Source organism: Ursus americanus, chromosome 8, assembly GCF_024610735.1.
Source record: "Ursus americanus isolate L20-20 chromosome 8, mUrsAme1.1.p, whole genome shotgun sequence".
In the NCBI taxonomy this organism is placed as follows: domain Eukaryota; kingdom Metazoa; phylum Chordata; class Mammalia; order Carnivora; family Ursidae; genus Ursus; species Ursus americanus.
In genome coordinates, this window is record NC_142134.1 from 62,992,508 (window position 1) to 63,018,790 (window position 26,283).

General features: G+C 35.4%; 1 protein-coding gene across 6 annotated transcripts in view; it reads right to left on the reverse strand.

The window, feature by feature from the left end:
• Window positions 1-26,283, reverse strand: part of TBC1D19 (TBC1 domain family member 19) — a 150,628-nt gene that overhangs the window by 71,272 nt on the left and 53,073 nt on the right. For all 6 annotated transcript variants that reach the window (XM_045799272.2, XM_087864242.1, XM_087864243.1 and 3 more), the window contains 7 exons: window positions 22,708-22,782; window positions 21,439-21,502; window positions 20,385-20,431; window positions 17,764-17,874; window positions 8,625-8,697; window positions 4,112-4,150; window positions 2,302-2,414 (listed from right to left, as the gene is read on the reverse strand). In XM_045799272.2, the coding sequence (XP_045655228.1) occupies window positions 2,302-2,414; window positions 4,112-4,150; window positions 8,625-8,697; window positions 17,764-17,874; window positions 20,385-20,431; window positions 21,439-21,502; window positions 22,708-22,782 (522 nt within the window). The remainder of the gene's footprint in view (window positions 1-2,301; window positions 2,415-4,111; window positions 4,151-8,624; window positions 8,698-17,763; window positions 17,875-20,384; window positions 20,432-21,438; window positions 21,503-22,707; window positions 22,783-26,283) is intronic.

Below are 26,283 nucleotides of genomic sequence, written 5' to 3' on the forward strand. Positions count from 1 at the left end.
GAGAGTGAAGGTCAGAAACAGGCACTGTGAAGATTAAATGAGCTGACCAGGAAAATCTAGGAAGGTCAGGAGTTGTTTTGGACCTGCATAAAGCTGTGGGGAACCTTATGAACTCACTAAAGAAAATGTTAAATATTAATACTAGCCCTGGCTATTTTATCAGTGAGTACCTAGAGCAAAGTATAGAAAAATTGTTTGTATTCTTTAATTAGCAAACTGAAATTGAGCAAAAACATGTAAAATACGAATATTGTTTTCTAAATATAGATATTTTGATATACACCTAGAGATTTGCATAAAAGAAAATATACAAAAGCAATCTTTTTAAACTTATCACATATTTTCTTAATAAGAGAAAAAAATCAAAGTTAGTAATGTTCTAGTGAAGTAAATTAATTACTAGGAACTTAAAGCATTATATCCAGTTTTTCTGTTGAGGTAAGATTTTTTAAAATATCCTTATGGGTGTAAAATGTGAAATATTCCACTTATCTAACTCCTTAATTATGATGCATTTGTATGTGTAGCTTATTTTAAGTGATTGAAAAGTAATTGAACAAAAAGTTCTGATAAAGTATCCCTGATAAGAAGCAACCATTCTCCCTCTCTTCCCCCCCTTCTCCCTCTAATGTACTACCTACAACAATTATTTTGGAACTGTTTGTTCCAGTTTGCTAAGGTCATACTTTTATAGCTGAAAATAAGCATGTGATGAAAAAGTGTTTTATTCAATAAAATCAAGACTGCTTTACTGAAAATATTAATTTCTATTTACAAACTTGCCATTTTGCATTTAAAAATTAAGATGACTACTAGCTCCAAAATTCAAGTGTAAAAACTGCCTTCGAATATTATAACAATCATTATCTGGGACCACTACTTTTATTCTAGGGTGATACTTCTGGAAAAATTTTAAATTTGTTTCTAAAATAGCAGCAGTTAGTTCCTTTGGAGAGACAGATTTTGTTAATCTAGCTCCTGACTAGCGAACTTGGTAGGTCATCTATCTACACGGTTAGATCAGAACAAGAGTTACCATCTCTTTTCCAAGAGCTGATACACTCACAAAAACTGCCCAACACACTCGATGTCTGTTCTGTAAACTGTTAATTCTAGTGTCACCACAAAAGATCAGCAATATCATTTGGTCTAAAATTTCTCTGAAATAAATCACAACATTTATTCTTTCAAAAAGGAAGTAATTTTTGATGGTGCTGTTCATGGAGGGAGATTTAAAACACACATATACACACAAGTATATAATTTGCAAAGGTTAGAGGTGTAGTTTTTATAATAGTATTAATAATATTTAATTTTCTTAAAAACTACATTATTATAAACTGTAATTAATTTGTAACATAATAAATGCAACATGTAAGTATTATTTTATTATTACCATTAACGGTGACCGTTTGTGTCAGGCACTGTGTTAGAAGACTAACACACATCATTTCATTTAATCACAACCACTCTATGATACAAATATTATTACCTATATTTAAGTATGGGTAAATTGAGCTTTCAAGAAATTTAACTTGCTCAATGGCTCATTTCAAATAAGTTGAGAAAGGTAGGAGTTGAAATCAGGTCCATATGATTCCAAAACCCATGCTTTTAAGGACTAGGCTAGGGAAGTATTAGTTTGCTACTTATTAAAATCTTCAAGTGGATGGATTATATGATCAATGGGCTTAAAGCAAAAAAATAATTTTTTTTTCAAAAGGAATCAATGTCTTATATAATTCTCCTTATTGAATCTATTACCTGTTGGTGATTTCTCTTCATATTCACTATAATATTCACTATATTTCCTAAAATAAAATGTTCCTATACTTAGAAAAATAATATTCCCATATAATATGTGTTTAGAACCATAAAAATAGTGCATGTTTCAAAACTAACTGTAGGGAGAAAAGGCTCATTTACATATACTGCGCAGTCCTTTTTTATTTCTCCCTATTCTAACAACACAGTTCTACCAGATGTCTTCACTGACCTCCACTGGATGACTCCTTTTCTTATAATTTTATTTATTGGTTTTCATACCTGTAAATTTAAAGTATCCAACTAATTATCAATAACAAAAACTTTTATGTTAAGCACACAGTGATTAAATTCTGTTAATCTTGTCTTAGAACTCAAAACTACAGTGATTTTGAAATTAGAAGAGGGGCTAAATATATTAGACTAAGAAACCAAAGTAGAGAAAAAAAGAAACAAAAATATTTCTATTTTGAATAACTGGTCGTTGAAGAATAAATATTAACATCTCAAATTTGGCCCATCCTTTTTTCTTCTTACCTCTGGTTGACTGGAAATATTCAAAATGAGAGCCCATAACTCTGCTCTCAGTGCTGTGGGGCTTCCTTGTCTGATGTACTGTTGGGCAGCAGCACTATCTTGTTCTGCTAGAACTGTCAAAGTATAGAAAAATCTCATTAGAAAATTCATAATGTAAGAAATAACACTGAAATCCTTAATTAAAAATCTTTGGGGAAGCAAACATTTCATCTTTATATCTAACATTACATCATGTCTTGACAACCTTCCTTTACTCTCTGAATTTTGATGTGGCCCTGTTTACAGCCCTATACGTGTCAAGCCTTAAATTCTCCCACCTTCTACCTAATCTGGTAAAAGTTTTTAATGCAGGTATCTGGAAATCACTTTGCTTTAACTATAGCTGTGTGTGTGTATACACACACACACACACACACACACACACAATCTTTGGATTCCATGATCAAGTAAAGTCATATTTACAAAAAACTCAAACATCTTATGCATATTCTCTAAGTCATGAATGTTCTAGTATTTGGATGTAGTATGGTATTTGAAGTATTATGGTTAAGAATTATAAAGGTGTTGAGTACTGGGTGTTATATGCAACTAATGAATCTTTGAACACTACATCAAAAACTAATGATGTTGGCTAATTGAACATAATAAAAAAAGAAAAAAAGAATTATAAAGGATGTAAGATAACTAATCTATTAGATGACTTCTTAGCTATCTGCCAAAATCAACATAAAAGAGAGATTTAAAAAAAAAAAGAGGTAAAAAATAAAAGATCTGATAACCTTTAAGAAGGCCAAAAACTATTTGTAAGCAAGCCAAGTTCACAAAATTAATATATTATCTTTTTGCTTTCATTTTCATTTTCATTTTCTTTAGTGAAAATACCAGCTAGTAAGTCTGGAAATAAAGGCTCTCCCAAAACAAACAAACAAATAAAGCAAAAAAAAAAAAAAAAAAGCAACAAAAGATATACTAGACAACTGTTGATATTTATCTGACATAATGTTTTCTTATTATTTTCTTCTTAAAAGGGGGAAAAAAAGCTTATACTAAATGAAAATGACATAGCCTAAAAAAATAAAGGAGTCATATAAAATAAAAAGAGATGAGACATATTCTTTAATTTGCAATTGTGTTTAATGCAAATGTCAACCATATGAAGGAAAAATGATGAAGTCTTGAATAAATATGATTTTGAAAAATTGAACTAGGGAGTTTAAAACATGACTACACAATTGCCATAGAAGGTACTTTGTGACACAAAGACTTATCTGTACTTCGTATTTCAAAGACAAAACAAGATTTATAAAAACAAGGAAAAGAATCTTTGAAAGGTAGGGAAAAATCATTCCCCAGAACACTAAGAGCCGCTTTGGTTATTAAGTCTTACCATTGTGAACCGTCCAGAAGCATGCAAATGATAGCTTCTCCTGATGCAGAGCCGTATTCCCATTAACGGCAATGAGAAGCGTGTGGGCACATCAGAGAGACAGCCTGCCTCTTTGATTTTGAAATGAAATTCTACTGCTGAATGGAGTAAGGTAACATTATTGAAAAATGTGTGTCTGCATTTATTATTTCCTTTTTAGTGAACCATCTGTGTACTTCTTTATCTAACATTTATTGATGAAGCCAAAATGATGCATTTCTCCTCTTTATACAGATTCCCATGATATTAACTACACAACTAAATATTACCCTTTTTTAGATTTTTAACTTTTCAGAGATTGAATTTCAGCTGGAGGTACAGAATGTAGACATTTACTTCAGACTGTTTCATTTTCAGAAAGTATGAGTATAATCAAAAGCTTACCTTTTTGCCCAATACGTACATGCTCATTTTCAAAAAGTTCTAAAAATGATAAAATAAAATTATTAGACACAAATATAATCAACCACGTTTAGAACAATATTAGGTATATTTTTTCTGCTATAGATACTGTTTTAAAGCTAAATGGCTCTATAGAGAACTATAAGAATATGTATCTTTATATGTAGAAAAATCTTTTTTCTAAATTGTTTAAAGCTTACAGAAATTAAAAATGAGTTAAGTACATTTAATCAGAAGAAAAATCTGATAACTAATTTCCCTTTGTTAAAATAAAACAGAATATCTTTTCACAACAGAAACATGTCTACTCATCTGGATAGTTTCATTTGCAAAGCCCTCCTTCTGCTCTCTAATCTGCCATGAAAGCATAGCTAAAAAAAGTCTTAATGCTATTATAGGTAAAATCCCACTATACAAATGCCATTTAAAAAGATTATATGGGAGAAACAAAGATTTGCTTTTTTAAAAAAGATTTTACTTATTTATTCATTTTGAAATAGAGAGAGCAAGAGAGTGCAAGAGAGCAGGGGGAGGGGCGGAGGGAGAGGGAGAGAGAAAATCTCAAACAGACTCCATGCTGAGGTTGGAGTCCGATGTGGGGCTGGATCCCAAGACTCTGGAGATCATGACCTGAGCCAAAATCAAGAGTCAGGTGCTTAACCGACTGAGCCACCCAGGTACCCCAAAGATTTGCTTTTAAAGTACCAATCATAATGGGAAAAGACTCAATAAATTAAACCACATTAAAAAAAGAAAAAAACTTCTACTCGTCAAAAGACACCATTGAGAGTGAAAAGGTAAGTCGCAGAGTGGGAGAATATATCTGCAATACATATACCTGGCAAAGGACTTGTATCTAGAACATGTAAAGAACTCCTGGTAAAGACAGACAACTCTCTGACACTATAGGCAAAACATGTGAACAGGTTCTTTACAAAAGAGGAGATCCAAAGGATCAATGAAGTTATGAAAAGAGGCTCAACCACATTAGTCATCAGAGAAATGCAAGTAAAACCATTATGAAATACACACCCATAGCAATGGTATAATGAAAGATGAACAATTCTACATGCAAAGGAAATGGAGCAAGTGAACTTTTCATACAAAGGTGGTGGGAATGTAAATAGTGCGGCCACTTGGAAAACTGGCAGCACCTACTAACACTGGATGTATGCACATCAGGTATACACCTTAATGTGTGCATATGTGCCCCGAGGGACATATACTAGAATATTCATGGCAGCACTACAGGCAATAACGAAATAGTGGGAACAACTCAAATGACCATCAACCATTAATAGCACAAATCATCAACTGTATGATCCCATAACTATAAAGTAAAAAATAGGCAAAACTAATCTATGATGTTAGAAGTCAGGATAGTTGTTACCCCTGGAGGTGGTAGAGTCTAGACGCTTATCTGGAGGCTTCTGGGATCCCGGTAATACTCTATTTCATGACCTAGTCAGAGGTTTCACCAGTGTTTTCACTTCATAAAAATTCACTGATCAGTATACTTAGGACTTGTGTCCTTTTCAGAATGTACATTATACTACTATAAATGTTATTCAAAAATTAGAGAAAAAAAAAGATTATGAAACTATGAGAGGGAAAGATTTTAGCTCTTCTCCCCATCCCAGAGAAAATCAGTTTTTCAATTTCCTTTCTTCCTCTTTCTCCCCATCAGCTGAGAAAGGAGGAGCTGTAAATTGGATTTGTTAGATTGTACAACAGTGATTAGTTTGCCTTTTCTAATGAATGGGATAACTGTGTGTTAAGGGCCATGAACTTACATGTGACTGGGTAAGTAGAGCCTGGGTCCCCTGGCAACCTGGTGACCATCTTGGCACTTGATTCCCTCCTCCCAATTTCTAGCAGTCCTGCTTTGAGGAGTAGAGAATAAAAACAACTGCATCAACTAAAGAGACTATCAGCCTCCTCTAGCAGATGTAGTGTTCTTTCCTCTGCTCCAACCACCCCTTGTAGGTAATATTAGCAAATTCCACATTGATTCTTATCTGAATCTTACTTTCCACTGTATCTTCACCAAGAGTAAGATCATGTCATATCTATGCGTTCACTAGTCTCTGGCCCTTAGCAGGGTCTCACATTTGTTGTATTACAAGTGAATCAAAGAAGAAAGAACTATACTCTAGATTAAGAAAACAATTAGGCTTTCTAAAGCATAGCTACTACAGGATTTAGAATAATTTTAAGCAATTCTTAAGGATTATTCCAAAAGTGAAAAACATAAATATCACTCAAGGTTATATTATTATTATTTTCTTTTCCTTTTGTTATATATATGGCTATTACTGGCCATGAACAGAAATATAAGATATCTGTCTTAGTCTGTTCAGATTACTACAGTAAAACATCCACAGCCTGGGTTATAAACAACAGAAATTTATTTCTTACAGTTCTGGGGACAGGAAGTCCAATATCGGGGTATCCGAATGGTTGGGCTCTGGTGAATGCCCTCTTCTGGGCTGCAGACTGCTGACTTTTCTCTGTGTCCTCACATGCTGGAAGGAGCTAGAGAGCTCTTTCACAAGGCACTGATCCACCACCTTCCTGACCTAATCACTTTCCTGAGGCCCCACCTAATACCATCACCTTGGGGATTAGAACTTCAAAATATTTCAGGACAAAAATGTCTAAACCATAGCAATATCTTATTCTGTAAGATATTTGATATCTTCTTATAAAATAAAAAAGGACTATCAAAGGGGTCAGGAGGTGAGGTAGCATATAATGGCAGACTTTGGAGGCACACTGTTTAGTTCTGAATCTTGGTTCTAGCCCTTACTAGCTTTGAGACCTTGGGCAAGTTACTTAACATGAAAGCAACTTTAAAATGGTAGTAATACTTCTACCTCACATGATACTAGAAAATTAAAACCATAATGCAGTATAACTATACGCCACCAGAATGACTACAAAAAAGATGGCATACATCAAGCATTAGCAAGCATGCAAGGACGTCTACTCTCATACTTTGTTGGTGGCAGTGTTAACTGGTACTACCATTTTTGAAAATTCTTTGGAGATTATCTACCAAAGCTGAACTTATGCAAATCCCAGGAGAGAGAAATTGTCTTCCCATGTGTATACTCAACAGAGGCGTATACATATGCTCACCAAGAGAAACATGCTAGGATGTTCATAGCAGCCTTATTTGTAATAGCCCCAAACTTGAAACTTCCCAAATATTCATCAACAGTAGAATGGATAAATAAATGTGTGGTATATTAATACAGTAGAACACTATCATGCAAAAAAATTGCCCACAAATACGTACAACGATACGGCTGAATCTCACAAACATAATGCGGAGCAAAAGAAGTCAAATATCAGAGGGCACATACTGTATGCTTCCATTCATATGAAGTTCAAGAATTGGCAAAATTAATCTATACTGTTAGAAATCAGAATAGTGGATATCTTTGACAAAGGGAATAAAGATTGAAAGAGGGTAGGAGGGGGCTTCAGTTTATTGATCTGGGTGCTATTTTAATAGGTGTGTCCAATTCATAAAAATGCAATGAGCCATTCTCTTATGATGTATGTGTTTTTCCTTTTTTTTTTTTTTAATGTAACTCTGCACCCAACATGGGACTCAAACTCACAACTCAGAGATCAAGAGTCACACACTCTACCAATTGAGCCAGGCAGGCACCCCTGTACTTTTCTATATGCATTATACATTAATAAAGTTTTAAAAATTATAATAGTACATATCTCCTAGAGCTGCTGGGGTTAAAATGAGATAACACACATGTAACATATAGTATGTACTCAATGACTTGATTATATTTATTATTATTATTATTATTAAGAAATAGCCAACTTCCTTATTTTATAGAGAAAGACACAAGTCCAGAAATGTAAAGTGACTTGTGCAAGTCACACACCTAGCCAGTGGTGGAGGAAAGACTAGAATAATTCCACTACAATATAGGCATCCATATTTTAAGTCAATTTTTACTTCTTGTTTATTATAGCTAAATAATAATCAATCTGGTCTTTTATGAAAAACACATTGTATTTATGCACAAAAAAAGAAAAGCTGGAGAAATTTTCTGTTTGGTTAAGATTTAAAAGACACTAATTTTATAGCCTAAGTTTATACAAGGTAGAATATATGTATACAATTAACTTGGTGATACGAACAGTAATAAAAATAGATAGTAATGGCCAGTAAATGAAAATATGAGTGCTGCCGGTGACAATTTTGCCAACAAAATGACTTAAGTATGTTTAATGACTTTTTAAAATTTAAGACCTTCAAACAGAAAGACAAAACCTAGTTGAATTCTGGTAATTACAACATACAGAATTCTATTCAAGAATTAACAGCAATCAAAGAGAAGCAAAAAGTATGCTTGGTTTTCAGACATAAAAAAATTACTAGATTAATTTGGAAATGACAAGATGAGCCTTCAACTCACTCTCATTTATCATTAATTATATGTGCTATGGAAGAAACACTCACCAGGAGGCACTTGTGTAGAATCATCTATACCCAGCTGTCCTGTAGTTAAGCCCAGTTCTACAAAGAATTCTTTCTGAAAAATAACAAACATAGAATTAACATACATCCCAGACTTTGCTACATAGTATTAAAAAAATCAGCCTCCTCCAAACACTAGTTTAAATAAAAAAATCACAATGTAAAATGAATCTTTGCTTCATTCAAATATCCTCTTAAAGAGGATATTATTGAACTTTTTAAGAGTAATGCAGTAGTCAAAATTTTGCCTTTTTAAGTAATAGACTAATTAGTAAAGTAAGACATGATAATTATACTTTTGAGTAAAGAACTAATAACATTCAAATCTTTCCTGAGTCACACACGCACCGTATGTGTAGACCTCAACAATTTTATGTTCGAAATTCATTGTCTAAAATTACGTATATGATTCTCTACCTGTTTTCCATGGTACTGTACTCCACTTCTAATCAACTAAACACCGCAAATATCCAAACAACTTAAATTAATTTTTAAGTAAAATTAGACTATCAAGTGTTCTGCTAAACTAAGAACAAATTAGATTTATTCTCCAGACTTCCTCCAGTTATCTAGTAATGTCTAGGGAAAGTAATCATGTTTGTCTGTTACTTTTTAAATAAGTAACAACCCCATATTATTCACATTATTTTTATTCCCTAACTAATTAAATATTTCTATTAATATTTGCCTCAGTGTTTTGTTATTTTAATTGCTAAAACCAAACTTCCTTCTCCTTTAAAAGATGGAATTAGTTTTAATCCTTCATAATTATGTATTATTATTTAAGTTAGTGATTTATTTCTGCCCCTCATAAGACAGTTAACCAGCCTAACATGCATACTCATTTCATTTTTGTATCGATTTTAAATAACTGATGTTATACTTCAATTTTTAACTAAATTTGATTTTTATATATACTTTTAAAAACCACTTCAATTTATGCTTCCATTTTTAATGACTAAAGAGGAGTAGTCCCCTCATACTACAGAAGGGACCTAGATCCAATAAACATGTCAATACTAGCTTCTCTAATCAAAATGGAGAATTTTACTTATGCTAAGGCACAGAAACAGAACTCTGAACATTCATTTTCTATTTCACTGCTCTGTACTATTTTTCACTCAACATCAGTAGACCTGAATCCCAGGTTTCCTTCCAAATTCACCCAAGATACAAGGCCTTCTCGGATGCCTTCCTTGATATTCTGGGCTAATATAAACAACTTTCTATGCTATACATACTACCTTTATAAACCACCTGCAAAGCATAAAATCATATTGGTGTGGTTTTTGGAATACAGGTGAGGTTCAACGGGGTGGAATCCAGAGCCCACGACCAAGAAAGAATTCTTGAGACGTCTTTGGTGCAAAATGGTGGTTTATGAAATCACGGGGACAGGACCCATGGGAGAAAGAGCTGCTGCCCCGGGCTGTGAGGGGTGGCTGATTATATACTATGGGTTTGGGGGAGGTAAGGAAAAAGGGAGGTTGAGAAAGTACTTTCATATGCTAAGGAAGACTCACAGGATACCAGAGGCCTTGCCATGGTCAAATTAAGGTTGCTTTTCCCTCTAGCAAGGCATTCACATGAAGACAGTTGGGAATTTCCTGGAGGAACATCACATATCCCACCCAGGATGGGGGGGTGGGGGAGGCTGCAAGGTGTAGGCTTATGCTTTGTCTTCAGCTAGCCTTCTGCTCCCTCATCAACGTCATATTGAAATTATCTTTTTACTGTTCATCTCCCACTAACCTGAAGCTCTTACAAGACAAGGACAGTGTCTTACAAATATTTGTATCCCCAGTACAGTGTGCTAAGTGACACAGAGCAGAGGGGCTCCATAAATACTGACTCACCCTGCTGAGCTCGAGTTTCCAACCTGTTGCCTCTATGTGACTGAATCAGTAAATAGGAATGAGTCGACAATTTCACTTTAGAGTTAATAAATTTCAGTTTATTAAAAAATGTCCTTGTAGCATGGATGAGTCTACATAACATTGTAAACTAGGCTTGAAAGCCATCTACAATAGGGTCATTTGACTCAGTGAACCTCACCAAGTTCAGTACTCATACACGCAGACCAGGGTCTCAAATAAACCATGCATCCTGGAATTGGAATCATATCACCAGGCCACATGACTCAAGGAAGGCAGGAACAACTAGCCCTAGTCACAGCAGGAAGAGAAGGACTAACCATACTCTTAGTGGGTATAGACACAAGTTTTTTGAAAATTAGCCACAGGCTTTCAGTTCTTCAATAGGTAAGAATGAATCCACATCAGCTCCAGATCCCCTCAGACAGACAGAAGACATAACTAGTCCCACTCACAAACATGCTAAACCTTTTCATACTGTATCCTTTCCCTGCTTCTTTACCTAGCAAACTCCTTCAAACTAGTCCAAATGGCAGTACCTCTAAGAAGTCTTCCTAATGATGAGGGAACAGAAGGCAAGCTGAGGACAAAGCAGAAACTGATACCCCGCAACCTCCCCGCCCCCATGGGATGTATGTGACAAACCTCAGGCGCTCCTGGCTGCCCTAAAGGAAAAAGAAACAGTTAACCTATAGACACCACAACCCTGCAAGACTTGAGTCTCCCTCAGTTTACAAATGCCTTACCGGTCTACAAGAACAAAGCATTTCTATCAATAACCTAGCTTCCAGAAGGGAATGTAGATACAATTAAATGTCTTTATAACTTACAAGCCATAGACAGATACTTCCAGGAATCCAGGAAGTTCCCAACTATATTCATGTTAATGCCTTCCTAGAGGGGTAAACAACTTTAACTTGACAATGGCAAGGCCTCTGGTATCCTGTGAGTCTTCTTTAACAGACGAAAGTACTCTCTTGAATCCTCCCTTTTTCCTTACCTCCCCCAAACCCATAGTATATAATCAGCCACCCCTCACAACCCGGGGCAGCAGCTCTTTCTCCCATGGGTCCTGTCCCCGTGATTTCATAAACCACAATTTTGCACCAAAGATGTCTCAAGAATTCTTTCTTGGTCATGGGCTCCGGATTCCACCCCACTGAACCTCACCTATATTCCACAACAACATCACTACCACTTCCAGCAGAAGAATCTGCCACCCTCCTCTTCTGTACACTTTGTATAAACTACTACAAACAGGACTTCTAACATTTTAAGAAAATAACTTCTTAAAAATTATTTTTTATTAAAAATTTAATAGTAATAACTAACAGTTATATACTACCTCCTAAGTTTCAAGTACCATCTATATGCTTTATATTTTAGTTTCCTAGGGATTCCATAAAAAAAAAAAAAGTCCCACTAACTGGGTGGCTTTAAGCAACAGAAATTTATTCTCCCAGTTCTAGAAGCTAGAATCAAGGTGTTAACAAGTCCATGCTCTCCCTGAAGACTCTAGGGGAAATACGTTTCAAGCCTTTCTCTTCTGGTATTGCTGGTGATGTGATTTTGGAATATAGGTGAGGTTCAGTGGGGTGGAGTCCAGAGCCAACAACCAAGAAAGAATTCTTGAGACGTCTTTGGTGCAAAATGGTGGTTTATGAAATCACGGGGACAGGACCCGTGGGCAGAAAGAGCTGCTGCCCCGGGTTGTGAGGGGTGGCTAATTATATACTACGGGTCTGGGGGAGGTAAGGAAAAAAGGAGGTTGAGAAAGTACTTTCATATGTTAAAGAAGATTCTCAGGATATCAGAGGCCTTGCGGTTGTCAAGGTAAGGTTGCTTTTCCCTCTAGCAAGTCATTAGCATTAAGATGGTTGGGGGTTTCCTGGAAGAATGTCACACAAGTCCCACCCAAGAGTGGGGGGTGGGGGGAGGCTGCAGGGTGTCAGTTTATGCTTTGTCTTTAGCCAGCCTTCTGCTCCCTCATCACTGGCAACCTTTGGTATTCCCTGGCTTATAGATGCCTAACTCCAGTCTCTGCCTCTACTGTCTTAAGAAACTCTCTTATTTCTCTCTTCTATGTCTCTTCTTTTCTTATAAAAACACTGGTCATATTGGATTTAGGGCCCAGCCTATTTCTGTGAGATATCATCTTAACTTGATTGATCTGCAGTGACCCTATTTCCCTATTTCCAAATGAGGTTACATTCACAAGTACTGGAGGTTAGGACTTCAACATATCTTTTTGAGGGACACAATTCAATCCATAATTTACATCTTAACTTGTTGATCGATACAATACTTCTGTAAGATGTTATTATCCCTCTTTTACAAATAAGAAAACTAAAGCTCAAGGTCAAGGAAACTTGCCCAAGGTCACATAGCCAGTAAGGGGCAGAGCAAAAATTTTATTTTATTTTATTTTATTTTTAAAGATTTTATTTATTCATTCGACAGAGAGCCAGCGAGAGAGGGAACGCAAGCAGGAGGAGTGGGAGACGAAGAAGCAGGCTCCCATCAGAAAAGCCTGACGTGGGGCTTGATCCCAGAACGCCAGGATCACGCCCTGAGCCGAAGGCAGACGCTTAAGGACTGCGCCACCCAGGCGCCCCAGAGCAAAAATTTTAAACCCCAATTAGGTGGCTTCGGAATCTAATCAACTAACCATCATGCTATACTGTCTCCACATACAGCAAATAGTTAAAGAAATCAAGCAGAGAAAGACAATTATCATATGGTTTCACTCATATGTGGAACATAAGGAATAGTGTGGAGGACCACAGGGGAAGGGAGGGAAAACTGTATGGGAAGAAATTGGAGAGGGAGACAAACCACGAGAGACTCTGGACTCTGGGAAACAAACTGAGGGTCACAGAAGGGAGGTGGGTGGGGGGATGGGCATTAAGGAGGGCATGTGTGGTGATGAGCACTGGGTGTTATACACAACTAGTGAATCATTGAACACTACATCAAAAACGAATGATGTACTATATGCTGGCTAATTGAACATAATAAAAAAAGTCAAATCAGCTAAAAATATGTCACAACAAAATAGCAGTTCCTTATCTTATACAATCCTCTGCCACACACACACACACACACGCACACATACATACATAGGTGCACACACAATGGTAACTAGCCACTACCCAGGGACAACCACTTTCAGCTTTTTTTCTGGTATTTATTTCCATATTTCAAGTAACATATATTGCTGTTTTTATCAGTTTCAGATATCTATTGATTTTTTTATTGTAATTAAGGATTTTAGCTCAGATACATTCTTTTACTCCATCATTCCAATATAATTATATATCAATTCTTGATTAAATCCATATTAAGAATTTGCATTATGACTATTTCAATATTATTCACTGGTGAGCCATGTAGTATGCTATAAATGCTTCCTTTGTTGTACTATTTTTTGTATATGCACCTCATAATTAAATCATTTTTTCACATACACAATTTTCTCTAATCATTTATCTCTTCCTATACCCTTCAGCAACTCTGAAAAGACCCTCCACAATATAAATTTGCATGTGGTCAAACTTTTCTTGCAGGCATTCATCCTGGATACTTCCACTTCTTGCTCCAATCTGGAATCCCTGTGCTCTGGTCCTATTGCCCACCCTTTGCCCTGAAACTTCTTTTCGCTCTCATTCTGGAAATTTTTCTTCTCTTGGGTTGGAACCCTGCTTCCTGGGTCCCCTATTTTGCTCTGTTTATGAGCTTGATTTGGAGGCTTTCTACCAATAGTTCCCCAAGTAAGAGTAAACATTTTAGATCACATACATCTGAAAATGTCTACTCCAACCTCACATTTGATCAACAGTTGGCTACATATAGAATTCTTGGTGAGAAATCGTTTGGATTGTTACAGGGATTACTTCAAAATCTTCTGTCTTCCAGTTTTGCTGCTGAGAGGTCAGAAGCCACTCTAATTCCTGACACTTTATATGTATTCTGTTTTCCTTCTATAAAAAGTTTTTAGAGTCTTCTTTTCAGGGGGCTTGAAATGGGTCTTCTTTCATTCATGGCACTGGAAAGTGGGTGGGCCTTTTCATACCGGAGATACCTATCTTTCAGGTCTTGGGAATTGTAAGAATTCCTTTACCACTGTTTTCTCTTTCTGGAACTCCTACTAGCCAGATGTTAGCCCTTCTGGATTTATATCTAGGTAAAAAAAAAATCTTTTCCCTCTTATTTTTCATCTCTTTGGCTTTTTGCTTTTGTTTTGTCTTCGGACAGAGATTTCCTCACCTTTGTTTTCAACACTCTACCATATTTTTTATTCCTGAATGTTCTTTCTCATTCTTTTATGTTTTATTTTGTTGTTTTAATGAAACTCTGTTCTTGTGTAATTCTTGTTTCATGAGTAGTATCTTCTTTCTGAGAATATTAATGGTTTAAGTCTTCTATTGGGAAGAAATGTTTAACAGGCTAACCTCTTTGTCCATGTAAAGATGACCTTGGGTTTACCTTCTCCCAGCACTGTTGCCCTGAAAATGTTCTGGACCTCACACACAGAACACATACACACAGACACACACATTGTGGCAAGGAATGCCAGCTATATTACTAAGCAATGTACTTTACTGAAAAAATATGACCCTTGATGATAAATTACATTTGAAATGGAAGACTGTGAGAGGACTATAAAAATCTATTGGAAAACACAGACCTTAGCTACCTGGTGTGGTGTCTCTTGACAGGACTTGGAAGTTATGCTCATGTGCATTACAAGAAACAGTTCCTATTGTGTATGACTTCCCTATGTCATGCCTATGTAACTTTGTCACTTCCAATTGCATGCATTCCTTGTCAGGGCTGGGAAGTCGCATAGGATTTGCTATAAGGACTCCCAGTGAAGATCTAACGTGATACACAGACATGCTATGCTTTCTGTCCTGAACTATTCTACAAACCTAAGTGAACCTGATGCCAGGTTATGACCTATTGTATCCTGTGAATGTGAATGTAACTCCAAATCTAAAATAATTATTAGTGCTCATAATAAGCATTCATTCCCTAACTTGGCTATTTTTCTTTGGTTCTTGCCTTTCAAATTGGAAGATTTCAAATATCTGGAGATCCTAGGCTGGTCAGTCATATTTAGGAATGAGGCAACTGACCGAAGCTGTGTCTGCAAGGATGGGGCACAGGGTGCAGTAGAGGGAAAGAACTGAGCAGGCACAGTGATGGAGGTAGGGGATGAGGGTATTAGTCTCATGATTTGGTCAACTTTCACTTAATTTCTCTGTTTTCAAAATAGTGTCTCATTCCTGTACTGCTCTAAATCTGAAGTCTCTGAATTCTTAGCCTTTCTGATTCTTTTTCTCTCATGAATATGTCTCTGGTCTCCCGTGGAGAAGGAGGAGTCACCTGAATATGCAAGGTGGTAGGAGTCTGGGGGTCTACTCTCTCCTGATATAGACTTTCACACAGTCTCATATTCAAACTTATGGCTCAAGCCCTTCTATAACATGCGGTGTCTCCAATTCTTAAGCCTTTCCAAAGTTCTAAGGAGAAAATCATCTTGCTTCTTGTATCAGTCAGTGTCCAGTCAGAAAATAGAAATCATACCAGAAATGTGAAAAGGGAAAAATAGAATTAACGAATACAAAAAGCAACTATGACTTTAGACTGATGAAGAGAGAACCAAGAAGGAACTAAGAACTCAGGAAAGGGTCTCCCCTACCCTCAAGACTGAGATTCAGACTTTTTTTTTTAATGAGAAAATGTTCACCATGGTAAGTTGTAGTTACCATCTGTATCATACAAAGTTATTACACTGTTACTGACTATATTCTCTATGCTGTACTTTCAGCCCCATATTTTATTTATTTTGTTACTGGAAGTTTGTACCTCTTAACCCCTTAATTTCCTCATCTCCCCACCACTCCTACTCTGACACCCACTAGTTCTCTGTATTTGTTGTGAGTTTATTTCTGGTTTTTTTTTTTTTTGTTTGTTTGCTTTCTATTTTAGATTCCATGAGATTCAGTCTTTTTTTTTTTTTTTTTTAAGATTTTATTTATTTGAGAGAGAACAAGCAGTGGGGAGGGGCAGAGGGAAAGGGAGAAGCAGGCTCCCCACTGAGCAGGGAGCTCAACATGGGGCTCAATCCCAGGACCCAAGATCATGACCTGAGTGGAAGGTAGATGCTTAAGTGACTGAGCCACCCAGGCGCCTCAGATTCAGTCTTTTAAGGAGAGAGAATGGCTACCCCGGAAATGTGCATGTGGGTCTTGGGGTGGGTGAAGAAACTTGCTAGAGGGCAGTCTGGAGCAGGCTTCTTCATGGTAATCGGCTGCCTTTCGAATATAGGAACCAGGAAGGGACGCTCCTTTTTCTTATTATGGTCTGCAGTGCCCTCCAGAACCCTCTACTGATAAAGCCTAACATCAAGCCAATTAGCAAAAGAGGAATGTTTGTAAGATCTAGCTCCAGCATAATAAAGCAGAGCAAAAAAAGGTTGATACAGAGCTGAAAGATAAACTGATTATTGGCATGTCTCTCATCTGTATCTCCCATCTTCTAGAGAGAGGCATTTGGACTTGAACTTCTTTCATGTTTAAGTCATTTATCATTTTCCTATCAGCTCTCCAACTGAATACATTAACAGAGTTATAAGTTGTTTCCTAGTTTCACCAAAAGCAGTATTTATAGTTCTGTGCTCCTTATTGCTTTGGGGTGATTAGCAAAAGGAGTGATAACTTCCTAATTCCACCATCAGGAATTCTCCCCACCTTTCTATAATTGCTCTATTTTAAAACTAACTTCCTCACCAAAATGTGATAGTTTCCAGAGCAAAGACAATCTCTACCTCATCTTCCCTTCATCTCCCTTGGTGAGTCATCTTGTTAAGCTTAATAAAGGTTGGTTGAATTAAATAAAATGTACGTTCTTTAAAATTTTTAAATAAAATTCACAACTTGTTTCAGTGAGTTTTATTGCCATAGATCACGCACCTGAATCCCAACAAACTGTCTTATAAATCTATGCTGTTGATTAAAATGAGAAAAAAGCAAACACATTTATAGGTCCATGAAAGCTCATTTTTAGTCCTACCAGCAAAGCAACTCACTATCTATAAAACATACTGACAATAAAAAACAAACCTTTCACTTAATTTATCGAATGAGCAGACAGTCCTGTTGCTTTAGATATATGCTGCACTAAAATATTTTTCTAATAGCTGTCTTCTATTATATGTAATATTTTGAAATGTCTATACTTACCAATTCAGGGATGTCTTTTACTTTCAGAGGTACTTGGATTAAACCCAAATGGGTCCTGAAACTAAGTGAATCACCATTTTCATAATTTGGGTTGCGAAGATTAATTAACACCTTTAAAAACAAATCCAACAAAATTGGTTAGTTTCTTTATAGGATGTTTACACTTATAAAATTGGCAGTAATATTCTTGGTGTATCACCACAAAATTAAAAACTATTTGGGGCTATGCATATACTTTAATTACATTCTAAAAAACTATTCAGTTGTATTGAAATGTTAAAACACCATAACATGCTTTAAATTTAATATTCCAACTGATGATCTACCATATGAAAGTCTAAAACGTTAAGAATTTAGTTAGAATGAAAAACCTTTTGATGGTAATAAAAAATAAAAATTACTTGATTATAATATGATTTTAATATTTTCTTTCCTCTAACCCACTTTATTGTAAGAATACAGTATATAATACATATAACATACACAATATGTGGTCATTGACTATCATGTTATCAGTAAGATTTCCAGCCAACAGTAGACTATCAGTAGTTAAGTTTTGGGCGAGTCAAAAGTTCTATGTGGATTTTCAACTATGCAGGGGATCATAACCCCTGCGTTGTTCAAGCATCAACCATATGTTTTATGCTGGCAAACTAGTATCAGAGACAACAGTTGAGAAAAGAAATAAAAATAAAATGTGAAAGATTCATTCATTTTTCTACTCAATCATTCAACACCTATTTATTGAGCAACTATATGCTAAGCACTATTCTACAGTTGGAGATAGAGCAGTTAACGTGCAGCTGGTTTGTGGTAGCTCTATGCTTTTCTCCACGGACACCTGGATGTCTGGGAGTGACCTTGGCTAAGATGGGATGAAATATACTAACTAGTCAATTATTATACTATGCTATTTAATGTCCCCTAGAGGCAGTCCATATCAGTTTATTTATATTGTTTATTAAAAATGTACAGATTGCTGGTTTCACCTGATTTGCCAGTGGGGTTATAAAAGACCCCTTAGGAAACTTGTGCCTTGACACTCAAGGCCAGTGTATCTCACTTATATCTTGGTAGCTCATAATCCAGAGACAAAGCATGTCCTGTGCAACTGAGAAAGGGCCCTAGAAGCTATGCCTGGAAGTTTGGATCTCTTTGCATTTATATGTGCTTTCTCTCTCTTGCTGAAACAAAAGCCTTCTGTGGTTTTATCCTGTGAAGTCCTGCAAGTCTCTTCGGTCATCTGACTCTGTAATTGTTGCAGCAGTGCACAAAACAGAAAGAGAAGCTCCTGCCCTTGTGGATCTTCCATTTAATAGGAAAAGGCAGGCAATAAGCAAAATAGAAAAAGAGAATGTTATATAATGATAAATGCTATGAAGAAAAACAAAGTAGGAAAAGACTAAAAGGAGTTCCAAGCAGGAGGGTGGGGGGAAGGCTTTTCTGAGAAGGTGACATTTAAAGCAAAGACATAAGAAGTGAGGGAATATGCAGACAAGTATCTGAGGAAAAAGCACTGTGGGCAGAGGAAACAAGGAGCAAAGGCCCTCAGATGGCAGAAAGCTGGGGAGAGCAAGAAGGCTAAGGTACCTGGAGTAGAACAAATCAGGGACAAGTTATAGGAGATGAACTCAGAGATATAATGAGGTATCAGATCAAATAAGATGTTTTACGCCACTGTCATGACTTTGGCTTTTAGGGAGAATGAGATGGGAAGCTGCTGGATGCCAGAGGAGTGGTTTATTTGGAATGGTACTTAAAGGGCTTCCTCTGGGGACTGCACTGAGAACAGATTCTGGTGGGTAGGGGTGGAGCAGGAAGACCAGTGGGAGGCTACTGCAATGGTCCAGACAAGACGCAGGAGCTTGAATCATTCATGTAGGAATGGTAGTGAGAAGACATGGGTGGATTCTGAATACATTTTGAAGGTAAAGGTGACAGGATTTGCAGATAGATTATGTATAAGGTACAAAAGAAAGAGTAGAGTCAAAGAAGGGTCAATTAAAATAATTAGTGAGTTCTAACTGCCTACTAAAGAGTTGCACTCAATGATCCATATGCCTGTCAAACTTAACTAAGCTCTTTGTCTTCACTAACAAACCTGTTCCTCCCCCTATAACCCCTATGTCAAGGGCAAGGTACCTCTGCCCAGCTGCCCACCCTAGACACTTAAACATCATCTGTATCTTTAATTTTTCTCATACTCCCCAAACCTAATCAGTTCCCAAATCCTAAATATCTCTTGCAAATCTGTTGAACTCTTTCTAGTTCCAATGCTGTTCTTTTAGTTCAGACCCTTTTCATGTCTTGCCTAGACTACTAAAACAGGGGAAAGATTCACTGAGCATCTATATGGGCCAGGCAACAGGCTACCTGATTTACGATTACTATTTTTTAATCAAAATCTTCCTAATTGATTTTCTTGCCTCTAATCTCTCCACATTCTAATGTATTTTTCCAAGAGCTATTTCCAACCACAAATCTGATCATGTCATTCTACCACTTCAGTGACTCTAGGGCTTTATACATGGTGATTCCTCTGCCTGGAGATATTCTTATATCATCATTTCTTCCACTTTTTCCCCTCATTAATATACCTATATTGATCCAATATAACCTACCTCCAGAAAATCCTTTGGTGCATAAACAGGTCTGAAAAGGCTTAAATCTGGAATTAATAAAATAGATTAGAACAAAAGTCCAATTACTACACCATATGAATGCTTATTAATAATAAAAGTTAATGATTCTTTCATATGTTGCTATGTAGCTAGATTAATTCAGACTTGCACAGTATCGATAATTTTTCATTCATTGTCTTAAGTATTGGGAGCACAAAAATGAAAAGGAAGAGTAACAGCCTAAAGTGACATATTCTGGAAGAAATTAAGAGACTCCCTTTCTTAAATCTGTAATAAATTTGTAACTGAATTGAAAAAACAATGTCAATATAACATAAAAGTTCTATATGAGAATTCTCAAAGTACACAGAACATAAATAATACTTTCTTAGTGAATTCCTCTAGTTGTATTGTGCTGTTCTCCCTTTTGAACTTGTATAACACACTGCTTCCTCTAGTACAGTACTTATTTCTTGCCAGTCCCCGACACTTGTTTTTAAAGGAGTGGTGAGGGATTATGTACATGTCTATCTATACAATTATATAGATCTATTTATCATGGTAAATGAGATACAGTTGTCATATATTTATAAAATTGATTGATTTAGTTCATTTTAACCATTAAAATGAACCAAAAAATAAAATAAAATAACATAAAATGAACAAAAAGAAATACTTAAAAACATTTAGAAGTCTCAAAACTTCTCACCATTTAACCTACCTTTAAAGCCTGAAAAATATTTACCTTAATTAAGAATCTAAGAAATCCACTGAAAGATTTAATCTACTTTTCTACAAAAATGTTTCCAAATGCTGCTTTAAAACAGGATAATCGTTTTAAATATTCTTGAAGTAATGTAAAACATTGGCCAAAGTTAGGAATTTTTCAACTGCAAAGTAGGAGTTGAAGCAAAAAACGTAGACGACAGTAATTAGCAGGGAAGGAAAATTGCTGGCTCTACCAAAAGAACTGTTAATGCTGTTATTTTGGATCCATAATTAAGAAGGCGATTCGTTTCCTACTACCACATTTTGAAAAAAGTTGTTCATATACCTGGTTCGTCAGTTCCCATTTCATTCCATTTATTGAGAAGTTCTTTCTGTTCTCCAACTGGCCTCTAAAAAAGGTAATTTTAAAATTGGTTTCATTTTGTGCAGTTTAGCAATGCAGCTGAAAAATAAGAACCGATAACTTATCTAAAAGTTTGGATAAGCAACCATAATATAAGAAAAAATAATTTCATGACATAAGGTGAACTGTTTTGGGAATTACTTTTAAAATTCTTGTTATTTAACTATTATTTTATATCTAGTCTCAATGGCTCAGGTAGAATGTGGTACTAATGAACCCAAGAAAAGAAGGTAAATGATCTCTACTGGCCAGTAAATTTCACAAAGAAAAACTGCTCCTCAGCCGCATACTACATCTCTTACCCCATCCCACAACCTCAGAAATGCACCGCGAGGGGGACTGGCCAAGAGAGTGTGATTGTGAGTCAGCAGCACCATCTTCCTATATGAAAGACAGCGTATCACACAATACGACATACTTCGACAGTTTTCCATATAAATGTATCCGTTTTTTATACCATCTTTCTGGTGCCTCCAGTGACTTGTCCTTGGGTATTATCCAAAGTTCATCCACTATATCCTGTCCCACAACAAGGAATAAATAGCAGGTAGGGAGAATAAAATGAAGAGAAATTTGTTTTCTCCCACTCAGGAGAAGCCAAAAAGAATCCAGAGCATTCCTCAAGTGGTTTTTCTCTTCTTTTTCATCTCTCCCCACTCAAACTCCATAGTGACAGATAAATGTTGAGAATTAGATCTAATAATACCACTATTAGAACTAAATAATTCAACTGAGAGATGACAAATCATCTTTCCATTCTCTATGTTAACACTGAAAGATGGTACCATACTGGCTATTACAAGATAATAGCATGCCTGAACCCCATCTCAAATTCAAAAAGTATGATTATTGTGCTAATTAGCCAAAAGTAAGGAGATCAAAGGTAATTAAAATTCTTAAAGTGCATTTATAACACTTACGACCTTTACAAATTTCTAAATAATCTATATGTAGATTATATACTATATTTTTATTTATTCTCAAGATATGTTCATTACAAAAAGCATTATAGTATATATAATAGAAATCTATTTAGAATACACCCACATAAGTGGCCTTTTACAGATTTTTGATTCAAAACAAACTGATATACTGGTTAAAAAAAAAAAAAGATAAATCTGCCTAACAGTTACAACTTCAAGGTACTCCTAGTATTTGATTGACAATAAAATACTTAAATGTTAAAAGTACCTTTCGTGCCAATGGGATACTCAGTTCCGTGCACATACTATTTAAACTCTTCAAAATTCTTTTTTCCCAACTTCCCTGAAATACAAAAAACAACTTATTATTGTTTCTGGTTAACAATACCAAAACTAATTTTTAAAAAATTAAAGATATTATGAGTTATATAGAAATGGTGGTTGGTTGGGTGAGATTGGGTGAGATTGGTTAACTTCATTCATTAGTTCACTCAGCAAATATTGATTACTGCCTACTATGTGCCAGATACTGTCCTTAGTGCTGTGAATTAAGCCATGAACAGACGGTCTCAGTCCTCATAGAACTGATGTTCTAGGGGAGGATGGCAATGAGGGTAGATTAAAAAAAAAAAAAATTCAACAAGTCATAAGAAAAAATAGCAGGTAATAAAACGGTAAATTACATTTAAGCATTTTGTAAATGTTTGATACTCAGAAATCTCATTAATAACCTAGTAAAAATAAAACTTCACAGGAATTATTATATTGTAATTTTTCCAAACAAGACATTTCAGTCCTAAATACTTCAGCATGAATGTTCTAAAAAGAACTTTCTCCTACATAATAACCACAATACCACTATCACACCTAAGAAAATTAGCAATAATATTTCACATCATCTAATACTTAGTCCACCATCAAACTTTTCCAGTTGTCCCCAAAATATCTTCTATAGCTTTTTTAATCCACAATCCATTAAAAACATATGCATTACATTACATTTGGTTGTTATGTCTTTTCCCATGTAACTGAATCTACAGTCTCTTTGTCCTTTTCTTTTTCATTATATTGACTTTTTTGAGGAGTCCAGGCCAGTCATCTTTTAGAATGTGTTACAATCTGGATTTGTCTTATTGTTTTTTCACAGCATTGATTACCTTCTTCTCTAACCCCTATATCTCTTTTAAACTTGAAATAATAAGTTCTTTTTAATAGTCAGTCATAAATTGATTGCCCATGTTTACCATATTTTAGTAAATTATTCTTTTTAACACTAAGCTAAAATGTAGTAATTTTTTTTTTTTTGGTCTTTTTACTAAAACATGCCTATAGGCCACTTCTGACTCACTGAAACCAAAATAAAATAATACCAAAGCTTCAAAATTTAGACCAGGAGAGAAGAAAAGAAGAGAACTATATATAACATTATTGATAATGGACAGTTATATCCAGTCAATAAAAGTGGAATAATAATAATAGCTCCTTTAAGTGGTTTCTATAAAGATTATAGAGGTAAAGTATTTGGAAAATACTGGAAAATTTGGAAAAGGGACATAATAATGATAATAATCATCATTCAATAATTGATAGCTTTTACTATAGTTATTATTGTTCATAGGTTCCTCTTTAACACATATATTTAAATACATTACCCTTTTTATCTGGAAGATATTCTCCATGCTCTGCTCTCATCTCCAACGTACTTATTCCTACTTTATATGAATAAGCCTTACTCACCTTTCAGGTCTTCAGCTCTATTAAGCTTTCTCTTCCTGGTCCCTCACCCCAGATGGTATTAGGTGCCTTTGCACCCCATCCTTCACCTATCATAGCACATAATCACACTTTGTCTAGCACATAATAGATGCTCAATGATTGAACAGATTTCTACTCTAAGTAATGTTGCAAGCATTTTTTTAAAATTTTGATATAACGGCCTAAACAATGAATGAACAAAAAAGCATTCACCTATAGGAGAAATATAGAGCTGTGAAAAATGTATAAGCCTTAGTTCACTAAATAAATAGAAATAGGTTTTTTAGGAGTAAAAGAATAGTCTTCATAAATTATATGAAATACCGACAAAACTAGTCCTATTTACTGGTTTATTTTCAATTATCTCTCTCTTTTTTTTACTGTAAATATTTCTCTTAGATCCAAGACTTAAAATACATTTGAGCACCTTATTCATGATCAAACAGTAGTTATAACAATATAACCCACTTCCATCCCCAACATCCTTATCCTCAATTTATCTGAATAAATCTTACTCAACTTTCAAGTCTCAGCTTAAATATCATTTCCTCTAATACGCCTCTGTCAATTGCCTCCCCACCCAGCTCCAGACTGTGGGGGAAGGAGATACAAGAAAGCTTATTTTGGGGGAAAAAAAAAAAAGTAATCTTAATTCAATCACTACTATAAAAATAAAATTTGCATAAAGATTAAAAATCCAGTCTCTGGGGCTCATGAGTGTCTCAGTCGGTTAAGTGTCTGCCTGCAGCCCGGGTCATGATCCCAGGGACCTGGGATCAAGGCCCGCATTGGGCTCCCTGCTCAGCAGGGAGTCTGCTTCTCCCTCTCTCTTTGCCCCTCCCCCCTTCTTGTTCTCACTCTCTTTCATGATCTCTCTCTCTCAAATATCTTTAAAAAAATAAACAATAAAAAAATCCAATCCCTGAATTTGTATCACTTGTTCTATTATATAAAGAACCAAATTGCTATTATTGAATTATGATTCCAAATATTCTCATTTCCAGCCACACATAAAAAGGCTCTTGAACTGATAAAAAGACAGTATCTCATGGACATAAAAACAAAAAGTTACAGTAGACATCAATGTGTGGATCATAATACATACTATACACATTTTTAAGACTGCAGTATACAATTTTAATACAGTATAAAGCCTACTAAAAACCCAAACATGAAGGCCATTCAAAATAGAATGACATCTTCTGGAATGACACCTCAAGAAGATATCCTGAAACATATTTGCTAACATCTCCTTTAAAAAATTATTTTGGTAAAAACATCTCATTCAAGTGTTCTCTATAAAGTACAATTTTTAAATGATTAATCACAGTTCTCCTAAATGGATAGACCCCACTACCAATTATTTCAATTTACCAACTTGAAACTGAATGTAATTCAATTAGATGTAATATAGAGACATGTAATATAAAGAGAAAATAGTTAAGGAAAAAAGTTACACAGAGAAGGAATCAGACAACAGAAGAAAGCGTTCTGAAAGAAAAGTTTGGAAACAGCCACATAATTTACATATATTTACATATGTTAATTATTAATCCTGTGAGATATGTACCATTACCTTCACTTTATAGATGAGGAAACTTTTTAAAAAAGATTTTATGTATTTATCTGTGCATGCGTGCAAGCGAGAGAGCAAGAGAGAGAGAGAAAGAACACGAGTAGGGGGAGGGGCAGAGGGAGAGGGAGAAGCAGGCTCCCCGCCAAACAGGGAGCCTCATACGGGGCATGAATGAGGAAACTTTTAAAAGGAACACATGAGAGTAGAATGAGAAAGAATATTAAAAACTGAAGCAATGCTGAACAAATCTTTATTCAATTAGCATTTTTATGTGCTCCACAACTGAAGCAGGAACTTAGAAATAATCCAAAAGAGAAGAAAGTATGACTAAAAATTAAGAGGAAAAGAATATTAAATTTTTTAAAAAAGGGATTTTTGTGGCTAGAACAGCGGGGCATGAGGTGTTATAGCTGAAAATTCAAGTAATGAAAAGATATTAATTCAACAAACATTTATTGAGCACCTACTAAACACATGACACTAAAGATGAATAAAACTGCATCCCATTTATCT